Below are 22,895 nucleotides of genomic sequence, written 5' to 3'. Positions count from 1 at the left end.
GAGAACTGAGACTCCAAGAAGTAAAGCAACTTGTCCCAAGATCCAGAGCATGCTGAAGAGAGCGGGCATTTGATCCCAGTGCTTAGTATATCCAGTGCGTTCCAGGAAAGCTGCTTCTATGAGAAACCGCATATATTTCCTAATATTTGGTGTTGGTATTCCTTACTGAACCCTTCTTGGCCTTCAAAAGCCCAAGCAATGCAAAAAATGAAAGGGTTATCCTCAATTGAACCTAAAATCATGGAGACTCATAAGCCACAGGGCAAAGCCATTATGAGGGCTGGTCTTGTTTACATAAATATGTGACAACGCTTACCACTTAGTCTATCTGCCTGTGTAATCTGCCAGCCTGGCTCCATCCATCCATCTCTCCACCCATCCTTCTATCTCTATTTCGGCACAAGAGATTTTAGAATGTCCTTAACATTTAGATGTTTATTGGATTGAAATGAATATCGAATATTCTTAATATTCAAGGTTAGGGCTTCCCAGGTAGCCCTAGTGGTAAAGAATCTGCCTGTCAATGCAGGAGACACAGGAGACACATTCAATCCCTGGGTCAGGAAGATCCTCTGGAGAAGGAAATGGCAACCCACTCTAATATTCTTGCTGGAAAATCCTACGGACAGAGGATCCTGGTGGGTTACAATCTATGGGGTCACAAAGAGTCTAACACGACTGAGTACATGCACACACACACACACAGTGTTCAAGGTTAGGCAGGAGGCATGGTGGAGTGAAATATCATGCACTTCTTTCTTCATGATACTTTGAGGTATTGCTTTTCATATTAATAAGATGATGTAATGATTATAAAACAATATTCTGGAGTTAAGCTGAGCCAGCCAAGTCATGTCACCACCCTGCTCCTTTATATCCTCATCTGTAAAGTACACATACTTTTACCAACTTTGATTTAACGTTGGAGGATTCATTGAGATAAGGCGCACGCAGTGCTTGGCCGATAGTAAGCACTCAGTAACTGGGAGCTGCTGTGACAATCGGCATATGTTTTAGCTCAGTGTCTGACACAGAAATGTCTATTCAATACTGATTCTCTCTCCCAGCTCTTTCCTTCCCTGGCCTCAATCCTATAAAATGTTCTTACTGATGGATCAACAGAGGGTTTAGCACACTGCCCGACACACACTTAGCCCTTCAAGTTATAGTCATTATTGTTATCCTTCAGCCCACAGTACCTTCTTTATGAGTCATAATATCCTTTTATGACAATTTTTCCTGCAGAAGGTTGACCTTGGTGTCTTATGCAACCTGGATACAAATGTTTGCAGGAGAAGGTGAGAGGCTGCTTAGGATGCTCATGCAGAGCCTGCATCCTAGTGATGCTCCTGGCTTTGATTTTTCTCAGGAACATGTGAGGCAAGAACAGTACTGTTCTGTCCAGGACTCAACAGAAGGTTTTCTGTGCAGCCCTTCCTGAGGCATTCAGTGCAAAGCTTGGAAGACCATCATTGGTGTGTGTGCTGAGAATAAATCCTTGTTCCTGAAAAAAATTCCTTTTTCTGTCACATTTGTGAACTTCCCCACCCACACCTCCACAGATGTAATTAGAAACACGTAGAAAAATCATCTTGTGTTCAGTTAAAAACTGAAATGTCCTAAATGATAGCCCCTCTCCTGGCAAGCAGCCTTCTCAACTTCTATGAGCCCGAATGGCTTTCATCATAGACTGGGAGAGGCTGGAGCAGGCTCCCTCCCTTTCATTCAGCTCTAAATGACAGGGAGACAAACCAGTGAACTTGAAGACAATTGAGATCCACGTCAAACTAGAGTTTTCCCTGCTGAAGGAAGGCCAAGAGGCTGCTATAAAATAGTCATTTAGTGAGAAATACTTGTTGGGAAGTGGTGATGCTACCACAAACCAGAAGAGTGGACTTTGAGGGCATGCTCACACCCTGGAAACAACTCCAGCATCTTGGAAAAGTGTGGGAAGACACACAAATTGTGTCCTCAAAGGGAGGTTCCTGAAACACACAGCAGCCAGAGTGAGCTTCTTAAAACCCAAATCAGTGGCCTCCCTTTGCACTTAGAAGAAAACCCAGGCCCTTGCCCCTGACCTTCACCGGCCTTCAGGATGTTTCTCTGACCTCATCTTCTTCTCCTTGCCTTCCTTCATTTTGCACCTTCTGGCCTTCTTTTGGATTCTCCAGCACTCCAAGCACATCTGACCTCAGGGCCTTTGCATCTGCTACTTAACTGCCCTGGAATGCTGTTCTGCCAGATTTTTACATGACCAACTCTCATCATTAGATCTCCACTCAAGCGTCAGCTCTCTAAGAGGCCACCTTCATCTCTCCTATTGAAAACAGGTCCCTTCCCATCTCTATCTCATTTCTCTGTAATATTTCATTAGCAGCAGATATCACTGCCTAGAATGACCTTACTTATGTATTCACTGGCTTGTGGTGTGTTTCCCCATTCCTGACCCTCTACCTAGCGGGAGTGTGAGTTCCTTAAGAACAAATCCCTTGTTAATCTCATTCATGACTGTCCAAAGCACCTAGAACCATGCCTGGAACGTAGTAAGTGCTCAAGAAATATTTGTTAAATTAAGGAAAGTGTGAAACCATGATCTCACTCTGGCTTAATCAAATATAACTTTAGATGGAATAAGAACAATAATCCAGGAGTAGAGCAAAAATTCTTTCATTTCTGTCCTCTCCTAAGGCAAAGATGTTCTACACACAACCCTAACTTTTCAGAGTTTGGGGGAGTTATCCCTGTAACATTCTTTTAAAGATGAAAAATACTATAAGAAGTTCAATCTTTCATCTTACAAATATTTATTGAGCCTATACTACGTGCAAGTTCAATTCTAGATTCTGGTGATATGGCAATAAATAAAAGACAAAATCCTCTGCGCAGGTGGAGCTGACAGTGATGAGATGAGGAACATCATGGATTTACGAAAAGAACACAGGTTTTTGAGTCAGAAAGACCCAGATTTTTATTCCTGCCACATTGTGTTCTAAATGTCTGTCTAGGCAAACTGCTTGACCTCTAAGCATCTCACTTTCCTCATCTGTAAAATGGGCATAAAGTTGACCTCATGAGGCTGTTGAGATGACCCAATGAGATGATAAAGGTAGAGTCCTAAGCCCAAAGAATGAATGAACAGAATTTGCTAGCCTTCCACCTCCCTTTGTTATTAAACACCTCACGGTATCCTTTGGAAGATTTGAAGTGACCCCACACTACAGAGCCACATGCGCAGGCTCCAACCAAGATCAGAAAGTGTTCATTTCAAAGGAAGAATGTGTGGCCAGTTCAGTCTGCCGTTCCAGACTGGATTCAAAGCAGCTTTGTTACCTCTCCCCACCTGCTCTTCATCAGTGAGAAGAGCTCTCTGAGGAGACGCTGTGCCTGCGGTTCTGTCTGGCCCTAGTGTTTCTGGAGAGCTGATCGTTAATGCCCACAGTGCCAGGCAGGGGTGCACATAGCTAGCTCCAAAGAGTGGCTGTGTTGTACAGACACAGTGTGTCCAGCTGCATCCAGAGTACACAGCATCTAAGTGGCACCTTCCTGTCTTCCTGTGACGTTGCGCTTTGACATGGAACAGGCTACACAAAACCCCTGGATCTGTGCCCATGAAGAATCTTCTCCCCGAAGGAAGGTGACTTGGTTTACTCTGTCACACAGCAGGATTCCTGGGTAACCAAAGAATGTCACTGCACACAAGGAGGGGCACTTCTAACACCAGACAGCTGGAGTACTAAGCTTCCGATTAAGGCGGTTACATTTCAGACTTTTGAACAATTTGGGCACTTTCATCATTCATCCTAGCCTACCTGCCAGCAACTGTCCCAAATAAAAAGAACCTCCCAGTATGCACTGCTCGAAGAGGCACACGCTCTATTTACTAAACAGCTTTTCTTTGGACGTGTTGTTGACTAAAGCCATGTTCAGAGTCAAAGGACACTTAACCATGTGTCCCAAGCTGCGACTGGGAGTGCTTGATGCGTCCACAGACAGTCAAGGGTAGCTGGAGTCCTCATTTCATCTGTGCAGGTCAGAAATTTCAGTTAGCCAATCTGCATAGTTTTTCAGGACCAGAGTCAGCAACAGCAGCAATGATACTAATGGCTGATCATTTTGAGGGCTTTCTATGTTCTAAGAGGTTTACACAGATTGATTTAATTCTCACCAAAAATGTATGCAGTAAGAACTATTCCTATTCCCTTTTACTCTAAGATGCACGACCCTGCTCAAGGTCACACGCTTAGTAATAGGTAGAGCTGAGATTTGAACTCAGGTGGTCTGGCTCCTAGGTCTCCACCTGATATTCTACATAGCGCCAGATGTAGACTCTTTGGAGAAAACGTTATCCATCCAGCTCACTGCTGCACCTGGGTACCTAACACAGTGCCCAGCACATAATGGTTGCTAAGACAGACTGCATATACTACTTTCCCCCAAGATTGCTGCAAACTGTAACTCTCAGCTTCCTGACAAATTGCTAAGATGAAGGGGTTTTAGAGTCCCTGTTTTTCTTGACACCATAGCTTCCCACCTCCGGTCCTGGACCTATCACGAAGACAGTACCAATTCCACCCCAAAATCAAATCTGTTATATAACCACATGGCAGACATGCGGGCGGATGGAGAAGCGACCTGAGAGTGGCGTTCAGCTACTCTTAGTCTCTAAATGAAATGGATGCCCCACAGGTAAAACTTTTACCTCCCTCGGCATGCAAACTTTCTTGCCTTGTCTCCTCTCCTTGGTGCTCTGTATTTTATTTTATTTTGGTAGAGCACATTATTTGAAGTTACTATGGCAACGTGTCACCAGCTGGCATCGCATAGTAATGCTGGCATTTAGGTAGCAAGCTCCCGAAGTTGGCTCTTTCCCTCCCTCTGAGAGCTCATCACTCCCACTAATATCAGGTGGGGAGGGCTGCATTCGCATCCACCATGCCCCTCTCCCCTCGTTCTGTTAGTTCTTCAAGGCGGGGCAGACTGATCGCCTCTTCTTGGCTCACTCAGCCCTGTGGGGTCCTGACCGTGTGTGTAGGTGTGTTTGCTTTAGAAGAGGTTAAACAGATATGTGTGAGTGTTGTGCCCCGGAACTATCGGCCTTATCAATAAGAGGAGGAGGATGACCATGGGGATATGATGATCACGGTGATGATTTTTTATGCAAAGGAGTAAATTGATTTGGAGAGGGCTACTCTCCTGATCGCAATCACCCAGTACCCCAGTTAATTAATACTAATTACACAATATTAGGTTTCTCATTTTCTCTCACCATCACACAGCGAAGAGACCCTGACTGTTTTCCTTTGGAGCTTCAACTCTCTCCCAGGTGTGCAGGACCTCCCTACGTACTGATGGGGTGAATTAATTAAGAGGATTGAATGTCGTGGATCACTGAAGAGGGTTCTATACAGCAAATAAGCCCTGCCACTCAGGGCGTTAAGTAGCCCCTCATCAGCCAAGTGCCGGCAATGATTGCATTTATTTTTACACATTTGACCTAGTTTCAAACCGTGTCTCTTCATGCTGTGATTCATTAGCTACATTTTAAGCCACCCCGAATGGAGCTGAGGTGACTCTGCCTGGTTCGTGCCAGCAGCTCAGATACAGTTTCTCTCCGGGATTGAATGTGCAGGTCCCCTTGCCATTCGGTTTTAAGAATCAATTTCCTATCCGAGCACCTGGTATGCTGCTCGGCTATGGATGAGTGGCTGCCTCGTGCCTTGGTAGTAAATATCTGTTGACCGCAAAATTTCCACCAAGGATGGCAAGAAGGACGGTCTCGGCAGCCTGCACGGCAGCAGGTCCCTCCGCCCCACTGTCCCCCAGGCTGCATTCAGGCTTTTCCATGTTGCTGGCAGGGCTGGGAGTTGGGGCTCCAACACTGTAAAGTTTGAGCAGTGTCAACATCGGGGAGGTCTGAGTTGCTACAGCAAATGCAGCCTGATCTTCTTCCCCACGCCCAATCCCTACAGCTCTTTCTAAACATTCAGCCATGGTGGATACGGAAGGTCTCAAACTTGTGAAAGGGGAAGAGGACAGGGAGCAAAGAAGTGGCTTGCTGAGCTGAGGGCTCTGCTGAAAAGGGGATGCATGTGAGAGAGACACAGCGTGATTCTATCATTCTCTCCTTGTGTGATGAACAGGGGTTTTGGCTTTTAATTTAAATGACAAAGAGGAGCCTTTACTGAATTTGAACCTGCTGCTGGTGTCTCATGCCATTTCACAAATCAGTCAGTCACATGGCTGTGATTTCGGACAGACTTGATACTACAGTGGGCTAGACACCATAGCAGGAAAAAGGGAAAGCTTCCGTTTGGAAGTAAAGCACTGTCATTTCTCATTAACAGTCAAATGCAGGTAACTTGTCCAAACTTCAGTCACAACACACTACAGATCCTGCTGGAAGGCACTCAGCCAGGTCTTTCTACGGGTAGTTAGAATGAAGAGATGAACAAGCTGGTAAAAGTAATTTTGATTGATCGATGAACTGAGCAAGCCCTTATAAAAGATAGTGGTTTCTTTCATAAAATAGTCACTTTCTCCAAATGAGACGGGCACGGGAATCCCCTTCCCCTTTTATTTTCATTTAAAATGAAGAATGGAAGTTTCTCTAAGGAAGGCTTAAGAGAAGTAGCCTTTTCTAGATAATTTCCAGGCAGCTTGACCTCTGAGGTTTGTTGTTTGCTTCCCCTACCCCCTTCAAATTCAAATCAAGCCTTTGGGAATAACAAGCATTCCGGATCTATATCTGTGCATTTGGGGCAGCCTGCAGTTCCGACCATGGTGGATTTTCTGAGACACACACACACACACACACACACACACACACAAGCTCACAATCCCAGGGCTCATTTAAGCCCAAGCTTTAAAAGTAAACTATTGTCCAAGAAATGATAGCATTTGCTCTGAAAGCATGATGGATCACAAAAAATAAAACCTACCCAGATCTCTTACCTTGAAGCAGTGGAATTACCTGCAGAGAATGTCCTTCCTTTCTTTGCAAAACGAGCCAGGCTTTGGCCAGCAGCAGAATTACTCCAAAAGAAGAAATAATAAGTCCTTTATGTTGTAATTTTCACTGTTTATATGCAAGAAGTGTAGTGGGTCTGCTCACGTAGGAATAAATAAAAAGCCGAAAAAACTGCACGGCAGCTACCATGTGAAAAGGAAAGACCTCTAGTGGCCACTGGCTGAATTCTTGGAGGAAGCTCCTCACAGAAGAGATGGAGGGAGTAGAGGAGATTCACGCGTGTTCGCCCACCCCTCTCCCCCTCCGCACACCTCTAACTCGGAAGATTCGTCCCCTCTTGCATCCAGCCTGGCCCGAAGGATAAACAATAATAAACTTGTTTCTTGGTTTCCATGGAACTTGGTGTAGTTAGCAGTGATGGTGGTGTTCTGCCTGGTTTGAAAGGGATGGATGATTTCACAGACTCACCATCACCCCCCTGGGGCCTCAGCAGGCGGGAGGATTGGACTCCAGGGTGGCCAGGGCAGTTGGCGCCCAGGGACAAGGCTCCCGGTCCCAGTCCCCAGCAATGTCACTGATGTTGCTCCTGAGAGTCCCAGCCTTGCACTCCTGCCAGTTCTGCATGTTGAACACTTATGGTGAGTGTGTGCAGTGGTCACCCATAGGCAGAGCTGCCTTCCCCTGTGTGTGACCAGTGCACAGAAGGGCCCTGTGGCTGTCTTAAAATTCTGAGTAATTTTTACAAGTGCTTTTCCATTTTCATTTTGTTCTGAGCCCCACAAATTACACAGCTAGTCCTGCTGACTGGGAAAGCATGCTATCCCTAAGGTCCTAATTGGAAAGAACCTAGAAGCAATTGAGAATCCATATCTTTGGAAGCTACTTTTGGGAACGTGAACTTGAAGAACATTCAATTGCCCAAAAGACTTCCTGTGTAGAAATGCAGAAGGAGCTTCCTGGGGACATCGAGGCTGTTCCTTCTATCACTGTCACTGAGCTATAAACCTGCAATTGGGAGGAGTTTTTTTCACATTATATTTTTATAACAAAGGGAAAAGTTTTTTCATTTTTTGGTTTTAGCGGTTTTGTTTTGTTTTTTTAAACAAAGATAGTAGTTTGTGATACAGATATAATACTTGGTTCAAACACAACACTTACAGACCCACAGCTATGGTGTGTTATATCTGACACTCTTTAGCAGTGGGGATCCCCGGAGACACTTGCATCACCCCAAGCTTCCCATCCACCACAGGCTTGCCCTTGACAGGGAACTTCCTTTGATTACGTTGGCAGCCTAGCGGAATCTTATGGGAGATACTGTTGAGTGCCTTCTCCCAGCTGGTGGATGTATGGTCAGTACTTCCTTTACCAGGTTCCCAGAGTAGATCTCTCTCAATTCTGCTTGCAGACATTAGCCCTGACAGCTGCTGGCTTCTCACTGGCTGATTCACGGTCCAACAACTGAGGCTCCTATAGGGAACTTTAGTGTATTCAAGGCACCATAGAAGCCATTGATCCTTATGATACATCTCTGGGGTTAGATATGGATGGATTATTGTCCCACTTTACAGATGGAACAATTGAAGATGAGACATGTAAACTTATTTACCAGAAAATCAATTGTCTTCAGAATGTTGATACGAACTGAATCTCCTGACATCAATACGGTGTTCTTTTCCCGTGTAAAGCAACTGGAGAGGCAATGGATCCGGTCCTTATTGTCTATATCCGGGGCTCCTATTATAGTCCTAGGCACATAATAGGTGTTCAATAAATGCTGTTTTGGATGACTGAGCTGATGAATAAGCCATAAGGAGACATTTACTCTTAGAGAAGTTTCATATGCTCATCTGCTAAGAAGAAATTCTCCACCCCTGGAGGGGGTGGGTTGGAGAGGGGTTATACTAGCCTGGGATGGAGAGATGTTTTCCAGTCTGAAGTCAAGTAAACGGAGAAAATGAATCTCATGGTCCACCTCTCCACTATTTCATGGCATTTTTGTTTCTTGCAGAGTCACTTTGTAGCATGTATGACAGCCATCTTAAACCAGATGGGCGACCAGCACTATTCCTTCTATATCGAGACCTTCCAGACCAGCTCTGAACTTGTGGTGAGTCTACAGAATGCTTTGGGGCAGTGTTTGGAGACACGTTGTGCTCTTTAGATTCTTGAGAGTTTAGGGCAAGAAGATCTTCCCATGAACCTTACGTGTGTCTGAGTTTGCAGAAATGTTCCTGTGCTTCCCTGTTTCTCACTCCCATTTAGGTTTGTATATATCACTCCTGAAATACATCTTCAGTTCATGTCAGATGTGAGCCCTGAGTGTCTAGTCTACAGAGGACTTGAAACCATATTTGCTGATGAATCATAGACATTTTGAGGCTTAAGAGCATGAGTGTTAGAGTCACATGGTCTTGGGTTTGAATCCAGGATTTGTCACTGGCTAGCTGCGACTGTGGGCTACCTAACATTTCTTAAGCCTCAGTTTACCCATCTGTAAAGTGGGGATCGTATCATTTATGTCACAGCATTGTGAAGGGATAAAATGAGAGCACAGGAGCTCTCTCATTGTAGGAGTCCAGTAAAAGGCAGCCATCATTGTATTATAATAACACACGCATAGAGAAAATTGGTCTCTGAGCCCTCTCCTCTTCCGGCCTCTCAGGACTCATTTGCTACAGGACCGTCTGCTGTGGCGGATGGCTGGTGGGCTGTACCTCTGCAGCAGATGATGTCATCAAAAGAAAGCCCAGCCCAAGCTGTCCCAGAGTGCAGCAGTCACTTTACCCTCAGTATGATTCCTCTGTCACTGTCTCCTTATTACCACCAGATTCAGGGCTTCTGCTGCTAGGGGCTCATTTCTTTCTCTCCTTGAAGGACACAAGGGAACCAGAATTGTGCCAAGCTCACAGAGTGGAGAACTAGTGGGAGACTAATGTCCTGCCCCTTCAGCCGTTTAGCTTTGAAGACTCCTCGCTGGAGTAAGATTGGCAAGAAAGGGAACCTCTTTCTGGTTATACAGAAAAAAAAGAAACAAAAGGAAATCTAAATAGCCGAAGGTTTTCTCTCTCCTCAGTGTCATGGGACATGGAAATAAAGAGACTGGATTCCTCACTTTTGATCCTCAGTGGAAGAAAGGGTAGAAAGGATGGTAGGAAACAGATTGCTATGTATTGAATCATACACCTCTTAACCACTCCTCCAGCAGCATGGCAGAGGTGTTAGCAGTCACGTTTTACAAGTCTCCAGTCTGCTTGCTCAAGGTCACGCAGCGGTATATGGCGGAGGGAGGATCTGAACCTCTGTTCCAGTCCTTACACCGTGCTAAGTGAGGAAGTGTTAGTCGCTCAGCCATGTCTGACTCTGTGATCCCATGGACTGTAGCCCGCCCTGCTCCTCTGTCCATGGGATTTTCCAGGCAAGAATACTGGAGTGGATTGCCATTTCCTTTTCCAGGGGATCTTTGTGACCCAGGGGCAAAACCCAGGCCTCCCACACTGCAGGCAGAGTCATTACCATCTTTCCTACCGTGGTGTGGGAAAGCCTACAGCATGCTGCGCCTTCCCAGTCAGAAGCCAGGCTTCCCATCTGTGAGGCAGAGGTCTTCCCCATCCCCACAGGAAGGGACTGTGCCTATGGCAACCTCCACACCTCCCCCGGCGATCCCGAGGATGCACAGTGATACCATCGTCATCCTGAGCATCTGGCGAACACTCACAGTAGGCTGGGGTCTGTGTGCAGCATCTTACAGACAGTGTGCACTTAATCAACCATTTGAGGCAGATGTTATCCCCATTCTGCTGATGTGGAAACTGGGACTTCAGTCTCTTAGGTAAATTTCCCTAGAAGCAATGATTGCTGGAAAGGAACCAATCTCATTTCCAGAATTTTACAGTTGAGCTTAAGCAGTGATTTTCAAATTATGTTTCTCCTAACCTCACTGTCTTCTACCATAAACACACACACACTCATACATATATGCATACTTCAACCAGAGCTGTTTCTACCTTTATATGTTTTATACATTAGGTACCAAGAAAGATTTTCTCCAAACAAAGAATTCTGCTGTTAAAGTAAGTTGAAAACCACTGGTGTAAGGAAAGAGCTCTGAACAGGTTTCTTATAGATTTAAAAAGTTGCCTATTGCAAATGGGTGGCTCGGCAGTAAAGAATTCACCTGCAATGCAGGAGATGTGGGAGATGCCAGGTCGATCCTTGGGTTGGGAGGATTCCCTGGAGAAGAAAGTGGCAATCCACTTCAGTATTCATGCCGGGAAAATCCCATGGACAGAAGAGCCTGGCAGGCTACAGTCCACGGGCCACAGAGTTGGACACGGCTGACCAATTGAGCATGCGCACACGACACAGATGGAGGGGCAGCTTCACTTCCTCCTGGGGTCAGTGGCTTTCGGCTTCGCTATCTGGATTTGTCCTGAATCTGTGTTCTCCAAAGGCAGAGAACAAGTCTGACCCACCGCAAAGCCTGCTGGGGCATGTGGAGGTCCACTCTGAACCTCTTCAAAGGAGAGGGAGAGCGTCCCTGTCTTACTTCCTCTAGCTTGCTCACGCACGTGCCTGTGACATATGAATTAGCTGTGTTTACAGTACAGTAATTAGATGTTTCATTTTAATAATAGTTTGTTTGCTCAATGACCTGAGATGCATTCATAAGTGTAGATTATTTCCTCCTCAAATACATATTTGGCAAGATGATTGTAAAATTGCCATATCAATGAATACGGTTACTCCTTTACTCCCAAAGAGAGAATCAACAGTGCTTTATTTTGAGAGGGTTTTCACATTCCATATTCATGCTCCACTTATATCAGTGAAACAGTCTCCCAGTAATCAATTGTAAGATTTCATTTGAAAATCCACCTCTATTGGTTTCATTGGGTTTACATAACGAAAGACTATGCCCCTTCCCTTTCTGCACCTCCATGGTGGTGCAGCCTGCCAGGCTCTTCTGTCCAATTTGAACAACTCACAAGATCTAAGTCCTTCCAGTCATTTCCTATAAAGCAAGATGACAGGTGTGTTTTGCTTTTCTATTGTAGGACTTCCTGATGGAGACGTTCATCATGTTCAAGGACCTCATTGGGAAAAATGTGTACCCTGTGGACTGGATGGCCATGAGCATGGTTCAGAACAGGTGAGCAACCACCTGCTTCCGGAAAGCCTTGTCATCTCAGCACTCATGTTACACTGAGAGAGACAGGAGATGGAGAGAGTTTCTCCCTGGCGAAAATAAATTGAAGTGCAACAGATCCTTTCTTTCTGCATTGAAACCCCAGGGAACTGCTCACCAGTCTTGAGCTATTTATTCATTATTCTTCATTCCTTTCTAGATACTGAACTGGCTACTCCCTACCTTCCCCATCCTTCCAATACTAGTTAAAATATGCTTCGTCTACAACACCTTCTCTAAACCTTGAGACAGGAGAGCTTAAGATCAGCCTTATTAAAATTGTACTATATTAAATTTGTTCAAAACAATAAAATATATTCTGTGACATGTGGTAGAATAAGTTTAGGAAGCATTGGATTAAGCGGCTTTGATTAGCTTTCTGTGGTACAGGACTTCTCAGAGCCTTTATGGCTAATGCATTCTTTACGAGGAAGATGCTAATAGGATGCTATGGGTTCTCCAAGAGGAGGATACAGCATTTCACAGATTTACTTGCCCATTGAATCATTCGGTGTACATGTATTTATGTCTCCCTATGTGTATAGTACTTATTAATATCTCATAAATTACAAGTGTAACCCCAGATTAACTCAGATCCCACATAGTCCAGCACAGTGGACAAGAGTAACTGTGAGCAATTTCCATCTTTAATGCTTTCTCTCAAATAATGTTATTTCATCAAAATGAAGTTCAAGTCATAGCACTCAGCAATATTATCTAATATTCCCTTTTTCCATTCTCCTGTCTCTCAGTATCTCTCCTATCTCATGGTTTACCCAAATCTCTCTCACAACCTTATTCTCAATTCCTATCCACAGACTCTTGTAAAACTGGGGTCCTCTAGGCTTCTCTCTTTCCTTTTGCTCTCACTTTCCTTTGGCTTCTTATATTTGTTTTAGGTGCTTCCCATGGAAAGGCTTCCCAGGTGGCTCAGTGGTAAAGAATCTGCCTGCCAATGCAGGAGATGCAGGAGATGTGGGTTTAATCCCTGGGTTGGGAAGATCCCCTGGAATAGGAAATGGCAGCCCACTACAGTATTCTTGCCTGGGAAATCACATGGACAGAGGAGCCTGGTGGGCTGAGCGCCTGAGCATGCACACATGATTCCCATGGGGACTCTTCACTCTGCACCGGCAAGAAGTTTTGTCTCTCTCTACCTATTGCTCTTGCTCTGTGTCCCAAGGGCCAAGAATTGGCTGGCAAAGACAGAAATGTCCTGAGAGGGGGGAAGAAGAGGAGATGTGGAAGAAGCAAAGGCAGAAATCTTTTTAGTAGGAAGCAATGAGTAAAGAATATAAACATTAAGAGTTTTGTCACTAGATACAAATTTGAAATTTCTATCTCATGTTTGCCCAGGACCTTACTCCAGTCCCAGATGGCTTCCACCCCTTACTATTCTGACATCTGCAAAGCTGTTCTTCTGTTACCTGGATGCCTGTGTGCCTAGCAAAGTGACTCTGCAGACACACTTGCTCTTAGGGCCAGCTCTAGGGGCTGGTGAAGGGGAGGAGAGGTTTGTCAAGGCAGAAAGAGAGAACTGTTTCTATATCAGTGTTTGTGCTGGGAAGAGGAAAATCAGCCCAGCAACAAAAATGTCAGAATTCTCAGCCTGGGCTTATGTTGCACTGATTCTCCCTGTTCACATCACTCAGGTGGGAGTCTGGCTTTTGCAATGCTTAAGGCATTGGTGGGAATTAGGCCCGGCCACATTACAGATGAGAGGCAGGTCTCTCCCTAGCGCTATGTCAGGATTAGCTTCCTGAGCATACAGCCTGTGTAGCTGCAAGGACCCTGCACTCTAAAGGGCCCTGCTGTCACCATCTTGAATTCTTAATACTTTCGGACTAGGAGACTTGCATTTTCACCATGCCCTGAGCCCAACAAATGATGCAGCTGGTGGAACCTCACGTCAGTGTCCATCTAGTCATCTGTGTTTGGAAGAAGCCAGCTCCCAAACTGCATTTGGGTCCCTTCACTCTTTGCCAGTTGGTCAGTAATGTCTTGGGGTTTTGCCAAATTTCATGAAGCATCCTGATGAGTCATCTTCGACTCACCCTACATTTCAGAGACAATCAACTGTTCGTGTAACATACTGTTTCATGCTTCCTATGATTTTGCATAAACTATGACTCTCCCCCTTTTTAGATGAAAGTCAACACAAAAGGGGAGAAGGAAATGGCAACCCACTCCAATGTTCTTGCCTGGAGAATCCCAGGGACGGGAAAGCCTGGTGGGCTGCCATCTATGGGGTCACACAGAGTTGGACATGACTGAAGCGACTTAGCAGCAGCAGCAGCAACACAAAAGGATCCTAAAAATTCTTGTCCATGTAGTCTCTCCTTGTGGAGCCTTCTGGGACACCTTTGTGGTAGGAGAGCGTGTTCCCTGCTCTTTGTTTACACGCACACCCACATTATAGTACTTACCCCCCTGGACTGCCATTGTCTCTTGTGACTGTTCTTCCACTAGGGAATGGCTTCCCAAAGGCAAGAACGAGGTCCAGTTTATCTCTGCATGTCTAACTCTTGGCACGGAACCTGACATTCATAAACATGTATATAGTAAACTCTGCGTTTTATACTTTGTAATAAGCTCTGTATATCCAGTGGGTATTTATTTTTTTAAGTTTTTAAAAAATATTTTAATTGCAGTAGAGTATAGTTGATTTACAGTGCTGTGTTAGTTTCAGGTGTGCAGCAAAGTGATTCAGTTATACATATACATATGTTAATTTTGTTTTAGATTCTTTTCTCATATAGGTTATCACAAAATATTGAGTAGAGTTCCCTGTGCTGTGCAGTAGGTCCTTGTTGATTATTGATCTTATATATGGTTGTGTGTGCATGTGTTTATCCCAAACTCCTGACTGATCCCTCACCAGTACGTTTCCCCCTTGGGGGAACTTATTGATTAGGATTTTTTTTAAAGAAATACAATTTAAATTTGCCAAACAGAAAGAGAATTTATGGGCTCAGACAATTTAAAGAGCCCAGGGTTATGGCTGCGGCCGTGGACATGGATATATCTAGGTGCTCAAACAGTATTGCAGGGAATCTCTATCTCTATCTCCGCTCTTTTCTCTACTGGCTTCATTCTAAGGCAGATGCTCTCTTTGCAGCAGAAACCTGACTGCAGAAATTCCAGAAATATGTCTTATTGGATTAGCAGCCCCAGTAGAAAGAAAAAGCTTTTCCTTCAAGAGGTACAGCAAAATTCCCAGAATAATTTTCAAAGATCTGGCTCGAACTACATCCCAATCCATAAAACTCTGTGGCCAGTGAAATGAAATATGCTATTTCATCAGGCTTGGTTCATATGACCCACCTTTGGAAGTGGAGAGGCTGTGGTTAGTTTTATCCAAACTACAAAGTCTGGGAGCAAAGGGGGAGGCTGGGGGAATAATTCTTCAAAGGAAAATCTGAGAGTTATTACCAGACATGGATGATGAGCAGACAAACATGTGCACAGACACCCACAACTGATACAGGGTCAGGAGGATGGATGCCGGAGAGGCGGGCCCTTGCTGATCAGGCCAGCCTCCCCTTCTGAGCTGCCAACAGCCATCCCAGAGGAAACACGTGGAAGTGCTTTGAAGGAACGTTCCTATCTGAAATCCCAGCTAGCCACAGACTTTAGTCTTTTGAGGGGAGACAGGACCCTAGAGGCAATACAATAGTCCTTGCTTCTGTAAACCTGCAAAATTAGAATATAGTTTTCTAAGGGACCTAGGGTTTCTCAGGTGGCGCAGTGGTAAAGAATCCGCCTGCCAATGCAGGAGATGGAGGAGACTCAGGTTCGTTTCCTGGGTTGGGAAGGTTGCCTGGAGAAGGAAATGGCAACCCACTCCAGACTTCTTGCCTAGAGAATCCCATGGACAGAGGAATCTGGTGGGCTACACCCATAGGGCCCCAAAGAGTCAGATACGACTGAGCACACACACACACACACACACACTTGTAGGTAACACCATCCAGGGTGCTTGGCATCATTATTTGGTGATCCAGTTGAAGAGACAGACTAATCAAGTAATCTCATAAATAATGTGAAATTATGGCAGGGTTATATAAGAGAGGTACTTTATTAAGAGAACTATAAGATGTGATCTAGATCTGTGCTCTGAGAGATGAAAAGCAAGTGTTGGGGTGGGAGTTGGGAGAAGAGTGTGCCAAGCCCACCAGAGCATGCTGAGCCAAGTGGAGCGTGTGCAAATATCCTGGACGGAGCAACTGAGCGGAAAGGCAGGCAAGGGAGCCTAAGAAACTGGAGCCGTCTACTAAACAGAAATATTTGTTTCTCTGAAGGACATGCTGAGCACTTAAATTCCTACATTTGAGATTAGGTTTGGCACATATACACTATGATGAGTAAAACAGATAGAGCGAACCTGCTATAAAGCCCAGGAAACTCAGCTCAGTGCTCTGTGATGACCTAGAGGGATATGATGGGGGGGGGGGAGGAATGGGGAAGGGTGGGGGAGGGATGGGGAGGGGTGGGGGGAGGGCCAAGAGGGAGAGGATGTACGTCTATATATATCTGATTTACTTCATTGCACAGTAGAACATTATAAAGCAATTAGCAATTCAGTTCAGCTGCTCAGTCTTGTCCAACTCTTCGCGACCCCATAGACCACAGCACCCCAGGCCTCCCTGTCCATCACCAACTCCCAAAGTCTACTCAGACTCATCTCCATGGAGTCAATAATGCCATCCAGCCATCTCATCCTCTGTCATCCCTTTCTTCTCCTGCCTTCAATCTTTCCCAGCATCAGGATCTTTTCAAATGAGTCAGTTCTTCGCATCAGGTGGCCAAAGTATTGGAGTTTCAGCTTCAACATCATTCCTTCCAATGAACACCCAGGACTGATCTCTTTTAGGATGGACTGGTTGGATCGCCTTGCAGTCCAAAGGACTCTCAAGAGTCTGTTCCAACACAACAGTTCAAAAGCATCAATTCTTTGGCGCTCAGCTTTCTTTATAGTCCAACTCTCACATCCATACATAACTACTGGAAAGAACATAGCTTTGACGAGACAGACCTTTGTTGGCAAAGTAATAAAGCAATTATACTCCAATAAAATAAATAAATAAATAAAATAAGTTGAATTCAGACATACAGCCTGGGTTTCAGACTTAGTTCTGCCACCTTCTCTTTCCTGGGAAGTCATGTAATCTCTTGGCATCCCAGTTTTCTGATCAGCCAAGTGGGGATAATGATAATATCCTTTTCATGGTGTGTGTGTGTGTGTGTGTGTGTGTGTGTGTGTGTGTGTGTGTGTGGATAGACTAGTCACCCCTTAGATCCCTGCTGGTGCCTGGTGTGTGTGTGTGTGTGTGTGGATAGCCTGGTGTGTGTGTGTGTGTGTGTGTGTGTGTGCTCAGCTTGTAGACTGCCTTCACCTTCTAACTACGGTGATCCCCTCCATTTACAGAGCACTTGACATTTTTTCACAGTTTTTGCATTTGTATGGTGTTATAATAGCTAACAGTATCACACACCTAGATTGTATACCTAGATGTATTACGCTCCCATTGTAAATACTTTAGATGTATTAACTCATTTAATCTTTGCAACAACTTTATGATATGATAAAATGTTGTAACCCACATTTTATACATGAGGACTAGAACACAGAATAAATGTTGTTAGCATTGTAGTATTTAGTGTTGTGTTACTAACGAAAACCAGCAAAGCCAGGCAATGAGTCTGTGTTCTTTTTTTTTTCTTTGCTTACGTCTTTATTGTATTTTTATAAATTATGAAAATACGATATCACATCTACAGGAGACTTGGAAAATACAGAACAAACTTATGTTTAGTTCTATTACATATTACAAATATTTTTAAGTAGATAAATTAAGAATTTTAGTTGGAGTTTTAATATCAAACTCTCAAAACTGAATGTAGAGGTAAGTGGAAAGATATAGTAGACCTGAAATACTGTTGTTGTGGTTTTTTTTTAAAAAAAGAAATTAACGTGATACAGTACTATTAGCTAAGGTACAGATTTTGTTCAAATTTCACAAAATTTTATGGTAGTGTCCATTATTTATTTTTATACCTTATTCAAGACACCGTATTGTATTTAACTGCACTGAGCAGCTTCAGCTGCTTGCAACAAATTCTGGTAAATTCTCTTTTCATTTTTATTGTATTACAAATATTTTCTAATATTCCTTGTTGTGGCTTCTTAGATACACCCATCATTTACAAGTAGACATTTAATTTCCAAATACATGAGTTTTTAAAGTAATTTTGATATTACTTTCTCATTTTAATATTAATTTCTCATTTAAGAGCCCATGTTCTTAGTCTCTACTGCTTTATCCTATGAAATAGAGAGGCTTCTGTTATGAAATGCATTGTAAGGATGTGCAAACTGCCTATTTATTGGCTCAGATAACTTAAAGAGACCCAAAGAGGTGACTTGCCCAAGGTCATGCAGCTAGTTAGTGGAAGATTTCAACATAAATTGGACAAATGGAACATACACCATGGTGTAACCCAGATCAGTATTTCCCAGAATGTCATTTTTTCTTCTCTGAAAACATGCAGCCTAAGCTCCATCCTTTCATATGGCCAAGGCACACTTCATATGTTGGTTGCCCTGTATGTTACAACATCTTCTTTTCCTTCCTTCTTCCTTCCTTTCTCCTTCTCTCCCTCCCTCCTTCCCTTCCTTCCTTCCTTCCTCCTTTGCTTCCTTCCTTTCTTCCCAGTTGAAAATGAAAGTGTTAGTTGCTCAGTTGTGCCTGACTCTTTGCAAGCCCATAGACTGTAGCCCACCAGGTTCCTCTGTCCATGGGATTCTCCAGGCAAGAATACTGGAGTGGGTTGCCATGCCCTCCTCCAGGGGATCTTCCCGACTCGGGGATCAAACCTGGGTCTCCTTCATTGCAGGCAGATTCTCTACCATCTGAGCCACCAGGGAAGCTGCTTCCTTTCTTTCTTCCCTATTACTTATATATTTTTATGATTTTCTGCTTTTCTAATTTCCCTGTTGTTGCTTAATATGTATGTACGTGTTAGTCATTTATGATTTATCTGCTTGTTGGAGGAGGAATGGAGTTTTCCAGATCTGAATGTCTCCTCCACTGTGTACTGCTTGTGTATGCAGACAGAGTAACATGTCTACTGCAAGAAATACCTCCTGTTAGAGCATTTTTCTTTTTGGTAAGATGCAACATTCAGTAAGATCTGATGTATGTGGCATGGTTAATTTTTAAATGGTCAAATTCTTTGCAATATTGTAAATGAACAAAATATGCCTCGGAACCCCTTTCCCCCTCCTCTATCTGCACTTTGATCTGGAAATCCAACCTTTGGGGTGAGGGTGAGGGGTGGTGGTTGGGGATTCAGACCCAACCCTGAAGCTTTTGTAAATGGAGTCCATCAACACAAACATACTGAGTGTCCTGGGCATCAGAGTCTAGTGGGTGGACAGGTTCATCCATGCCATGGTGCCAGAAGGCAGGGTGCTTATAGTCTCGTTGGTGAGGCAGTAAGTATGCCCATGGAAGTATGACCAAATGCTGCAGCCACTACAGTGAGTTCAGAGCACAGGGAGGGCCCAGAGAAGCCAGGATTTATGGCTGCCCAGGTTCAAATCCCGCCTCCACCAGTAAATAGTTGCATCACCTCAGGTAAAGTTACTTAATCACTCTGGACTCACTGTAAAATGGGATAATAATAAGACCTATCACAAAGGATTTTTGTGAGAATCAAAATGAAATATGTATAAAGTAGTTAGAATAGTGTTTGGCATATAACAAGCATTTCATAAATGTTAGCTATTATTTTAGCTCTCACATCCCTGTGACCTGGGAATATCCACAGTATTTCACAGAAGAGACACCCCTGGACTGGATCTCATCTGCCTTACCAGTGACATCTTTTGAGGTCTGATATCATCTCCAGCACACTCTAGGCACACAGTGGGTCATAGTAGCTGACCCTAGGAAGTTGAGCAGAGATGTTCTCAGTACATGGCGCCACTCCTGTCGGTTCACTAACAATCACTGACACCCGCTCCCCCTTTCCCCTACTGTCATTAATGTTTGCCACCTACTTCCTTTTTGTAGATCCCACCTACTCCAAAACCTATCACCCAGAAGGAGGCTTCTCCATGGGTGTTTTAGCCAGCACAGCACATCTAATGCTGACACTCACCTGGGCCACTGGGTTCCAGTCCCAGGAGACTGCTGCACCCCTAACTAGAATCCAGAATCCATTGAGGGGCACTTGGAGTGGGCCATGCCCTGACCATGAACTGGGATCCTCTGATGCCCTCTAACTTCTCGGTTCCATGACACCCAGGACACTCATATAGCCTCAATATATTTGTGTTGATTCAGTCCATTTAGAGAAGCTTTAGGGATGTGTCTAAATCCCCAACCACCACCCCTCGCCCCCACCCCAAATGTTTAATTCCTAGATCGAAGTGTAGATGGAGGGGAAAAGAGGTTCCTGGGCACATTTTGTTCATGTACAATATTGCAAAGAACTCATGTGTTGTACGGGAAGCCACGTAAAGGCTCTGGGAAACGGCTTTCTCACTGCTACTAGGGGAAGAAGGGCTCTCTTTCCCTAGCCAGCTCTTTTATCTCCATCTTCAACTTTTAACCAGTAGAATCAGTTCCGTCCCATGAACCACAGCACCAAGGGGAATGGGAGTCAGGGAGGCCCTCTCAGCCGTGGGCGTTCTCACTGCAGTGAGAGCAGTTCCCTCTTTTATATTCACAGCGTACAGCCGGTGTGCAGGGCTGGTTGTCACACTGGAGCATTCTCATCCCCAGGTCCTCCTGCCTCTGAGTTGCAGGGTGGCTGGGCAGCTCAGGGTAAAGACAGCAGCATACCGGGAACTCATTAAGGACCTTTACGCACTGAGGCCCTGGGCCACCAGCTTCATGCACTGCGTCTCACTTCATGCACACGCGGCTCATCACTCAGAGGGGGCAGCTGAGGGTCCCAGAGGGGAAGCAACCCACTCAAGGCCACAACCTGGAAGAGCAGCAGAGTGGGAATGCACCCCAGGCAGGCTGCTCAGCCCCTGCAGGAGTCTGCGTGCACCTTCCATAACTGCATCCCGTCCAAGGACTAATGCATGTGGTGCATAGGTTTATTCAGGAGATAAGGCCCACAGGGCCTCGCGGTTGTCTCCAGGAATGAGGATTTGTTCTGATACATGGAAGGAAGCAGGAAACTGGGCACCTGGGCCAGCGGCTGCAGAGAGGCTTCGTGTGGAGCAGTTTTCAGCATACCAGCCCTGCATCTGGCTCGCTTTCTCCCAGCTTCCTCCTACTCGCACCAGCTGACTTCTCTTGTATATGGCCTCTGCTGCCTCACAGAGTCATCTGCTCGTGGCTTCTACTCAGGCCAGGGTCCGTTGCATTCTCCCTGGTTGCTCTGCTTTTGAACTGCCTAAAAGGATTTGATCTACTACTAGCCAGGCTAGGGTGCCCTCACTGTACCCGTATGATCACCCATGGGCTTCGAGCCAGCCTGTGGAAGACTTGCCTGAGTCAAGTGTTGGTTCTGGGCCCAGGCAGCTGTGGGCAGAGCAGCAGGATGATGGGGACTCAGTGGGAAAAGGCTCGCTTGTGGGCGCGAGGAGGAGCGTGCCCAGTGCTGAGAGACCACACAGGCTGGGCTTCAAGGGAGCCAGAGTATCTTTATGGTTAACTGCAGATACTTTAAAGAAAGGCAAGCCTGAGACTGGGTGGACTCCGGTGCTTATGGGCTGAGTGAATGTAGGGGAAATTTTTGATATTTCCAGGACTCAGTTTCCTCTTCTGTTAAATGGGTGCCACCATAACACCGACTTCAGTTTGTAGGATTAAATGAAACAATGTCTGTGGAGCACCTGGCACAGGATGTACTCATGAAAACTACAATTCCACCCTCACTGTCATTATTAATGAGGGGAGTTCACAGCGTGGATTGAACAGAATTACAGAGGTTTCTTAGTGGACCAAATAGCACAGTGGTTAAATACTGAGGTTCTGAAGGCAGCTTCAGGTCAGTTCAGTTCAGTCGCTCAGTCATGTCTGACTCTTTGTGACCCCATGGACTGCAGCACGCCAGGCCTCCCTGTCCATCACCAGCTCCCAGAGTTTACTCAAACTCATGCCCATTGAGTCAGTGATGCCATCCAGATATCTCATCCTCTGTCGTCCCCTTCTCCTCCTGCCTTCAATCTTTCGCAGCATCAGGGTCTTTTCCAATGAGTCAGCTCTTCGCATCAGGTGGCCAAAGGATTGGAGTTTCAGCTTCAACATCAGTCCTTTCCATGAATTTTCAGGACTGATTTCCTTTAGAATGAACTGGCTGGATCTCCTTGCAGTCCAAGGGACTCTCAAGAGTCTTCTCCAACACCACAATTCAAAAGCATCAATTCTTTGGCACTCAGCTTTCTTTATGGTCCAACCCTCACATCCATACATGACTACTGTAAAAACCATAGTCTTGACTAGATGGACCTTTGTTGGCAAAGTAATGCCTCTGCTTTTTAATATGCTGTCTAGGTTGGTCGTAGCTTTTCTTCCAAGGAATAAGCATCTTAATTTCATGGCTGCAATCACCATCAGCAGTGATTTTGGAGCCCCAAAAAATAAAGTCTGTCACTGTTTCCCCATCTATTTGCCGTGAAGTGATGAGACCAAATGCCATGATCTTAGTTTTCTGAATGTTGAGTTTTAAGCCAACTTTTTCACTCTCCTCTCTCACTTTCATCAAGAGGCTCTT

At 44.9% G+C, this 22,895-nt stretch overlaps 1 protein-coding gene across 17 annotated transcripts in view; it reads left to right on the top strand.

Annotated features, from left to right (window-relative positions):
- DOCK2 (dedicator of cytokinesis 2) overlaps positions 1-22,895 on the top strand; it is a 477,583-nt gene that overhangs the window by 360,349 nt on the left and 94,339 nt on the right. For all 17 annotated transcript variants that reach the window (XM_081520659.1, XM_081520666.1, XM_081520650.1 and 14 more), the window contains 2 exons: positions 8,979-9,077; positions 12,025-12,119. In XM_081520659.1, the coding sequence (XP_081376785.1) occupies positions 8,979-9,077; positions 12,025-12,119 (194 nt within the window). The remainder of the gene's footprint in view (positions 1-8,978; positions 9,078-12,024; positions 12,120-22,895) is intronic.

The sequence above is a fragment of the Giraffa tippelskirchi genome, chromosome 8, assembly GCF_054371585.1.
Source record: "Giraffa tippelskirchi isolate mGirTip1 chromosome 8, T2T-mGirTip1v1.2.pri, whole genome shotgun sequence".
NCBI lineage: Eukaryota > Metazoa > Chordata > Mammalia > Artiodactyla > Giraffidae > Giraffa > Giraffa tippelskirchi.
Note: the sequence above shows the minus strand (reverse complement) of the source record. Positions and strands in the feature narration are given on the sequence as shown.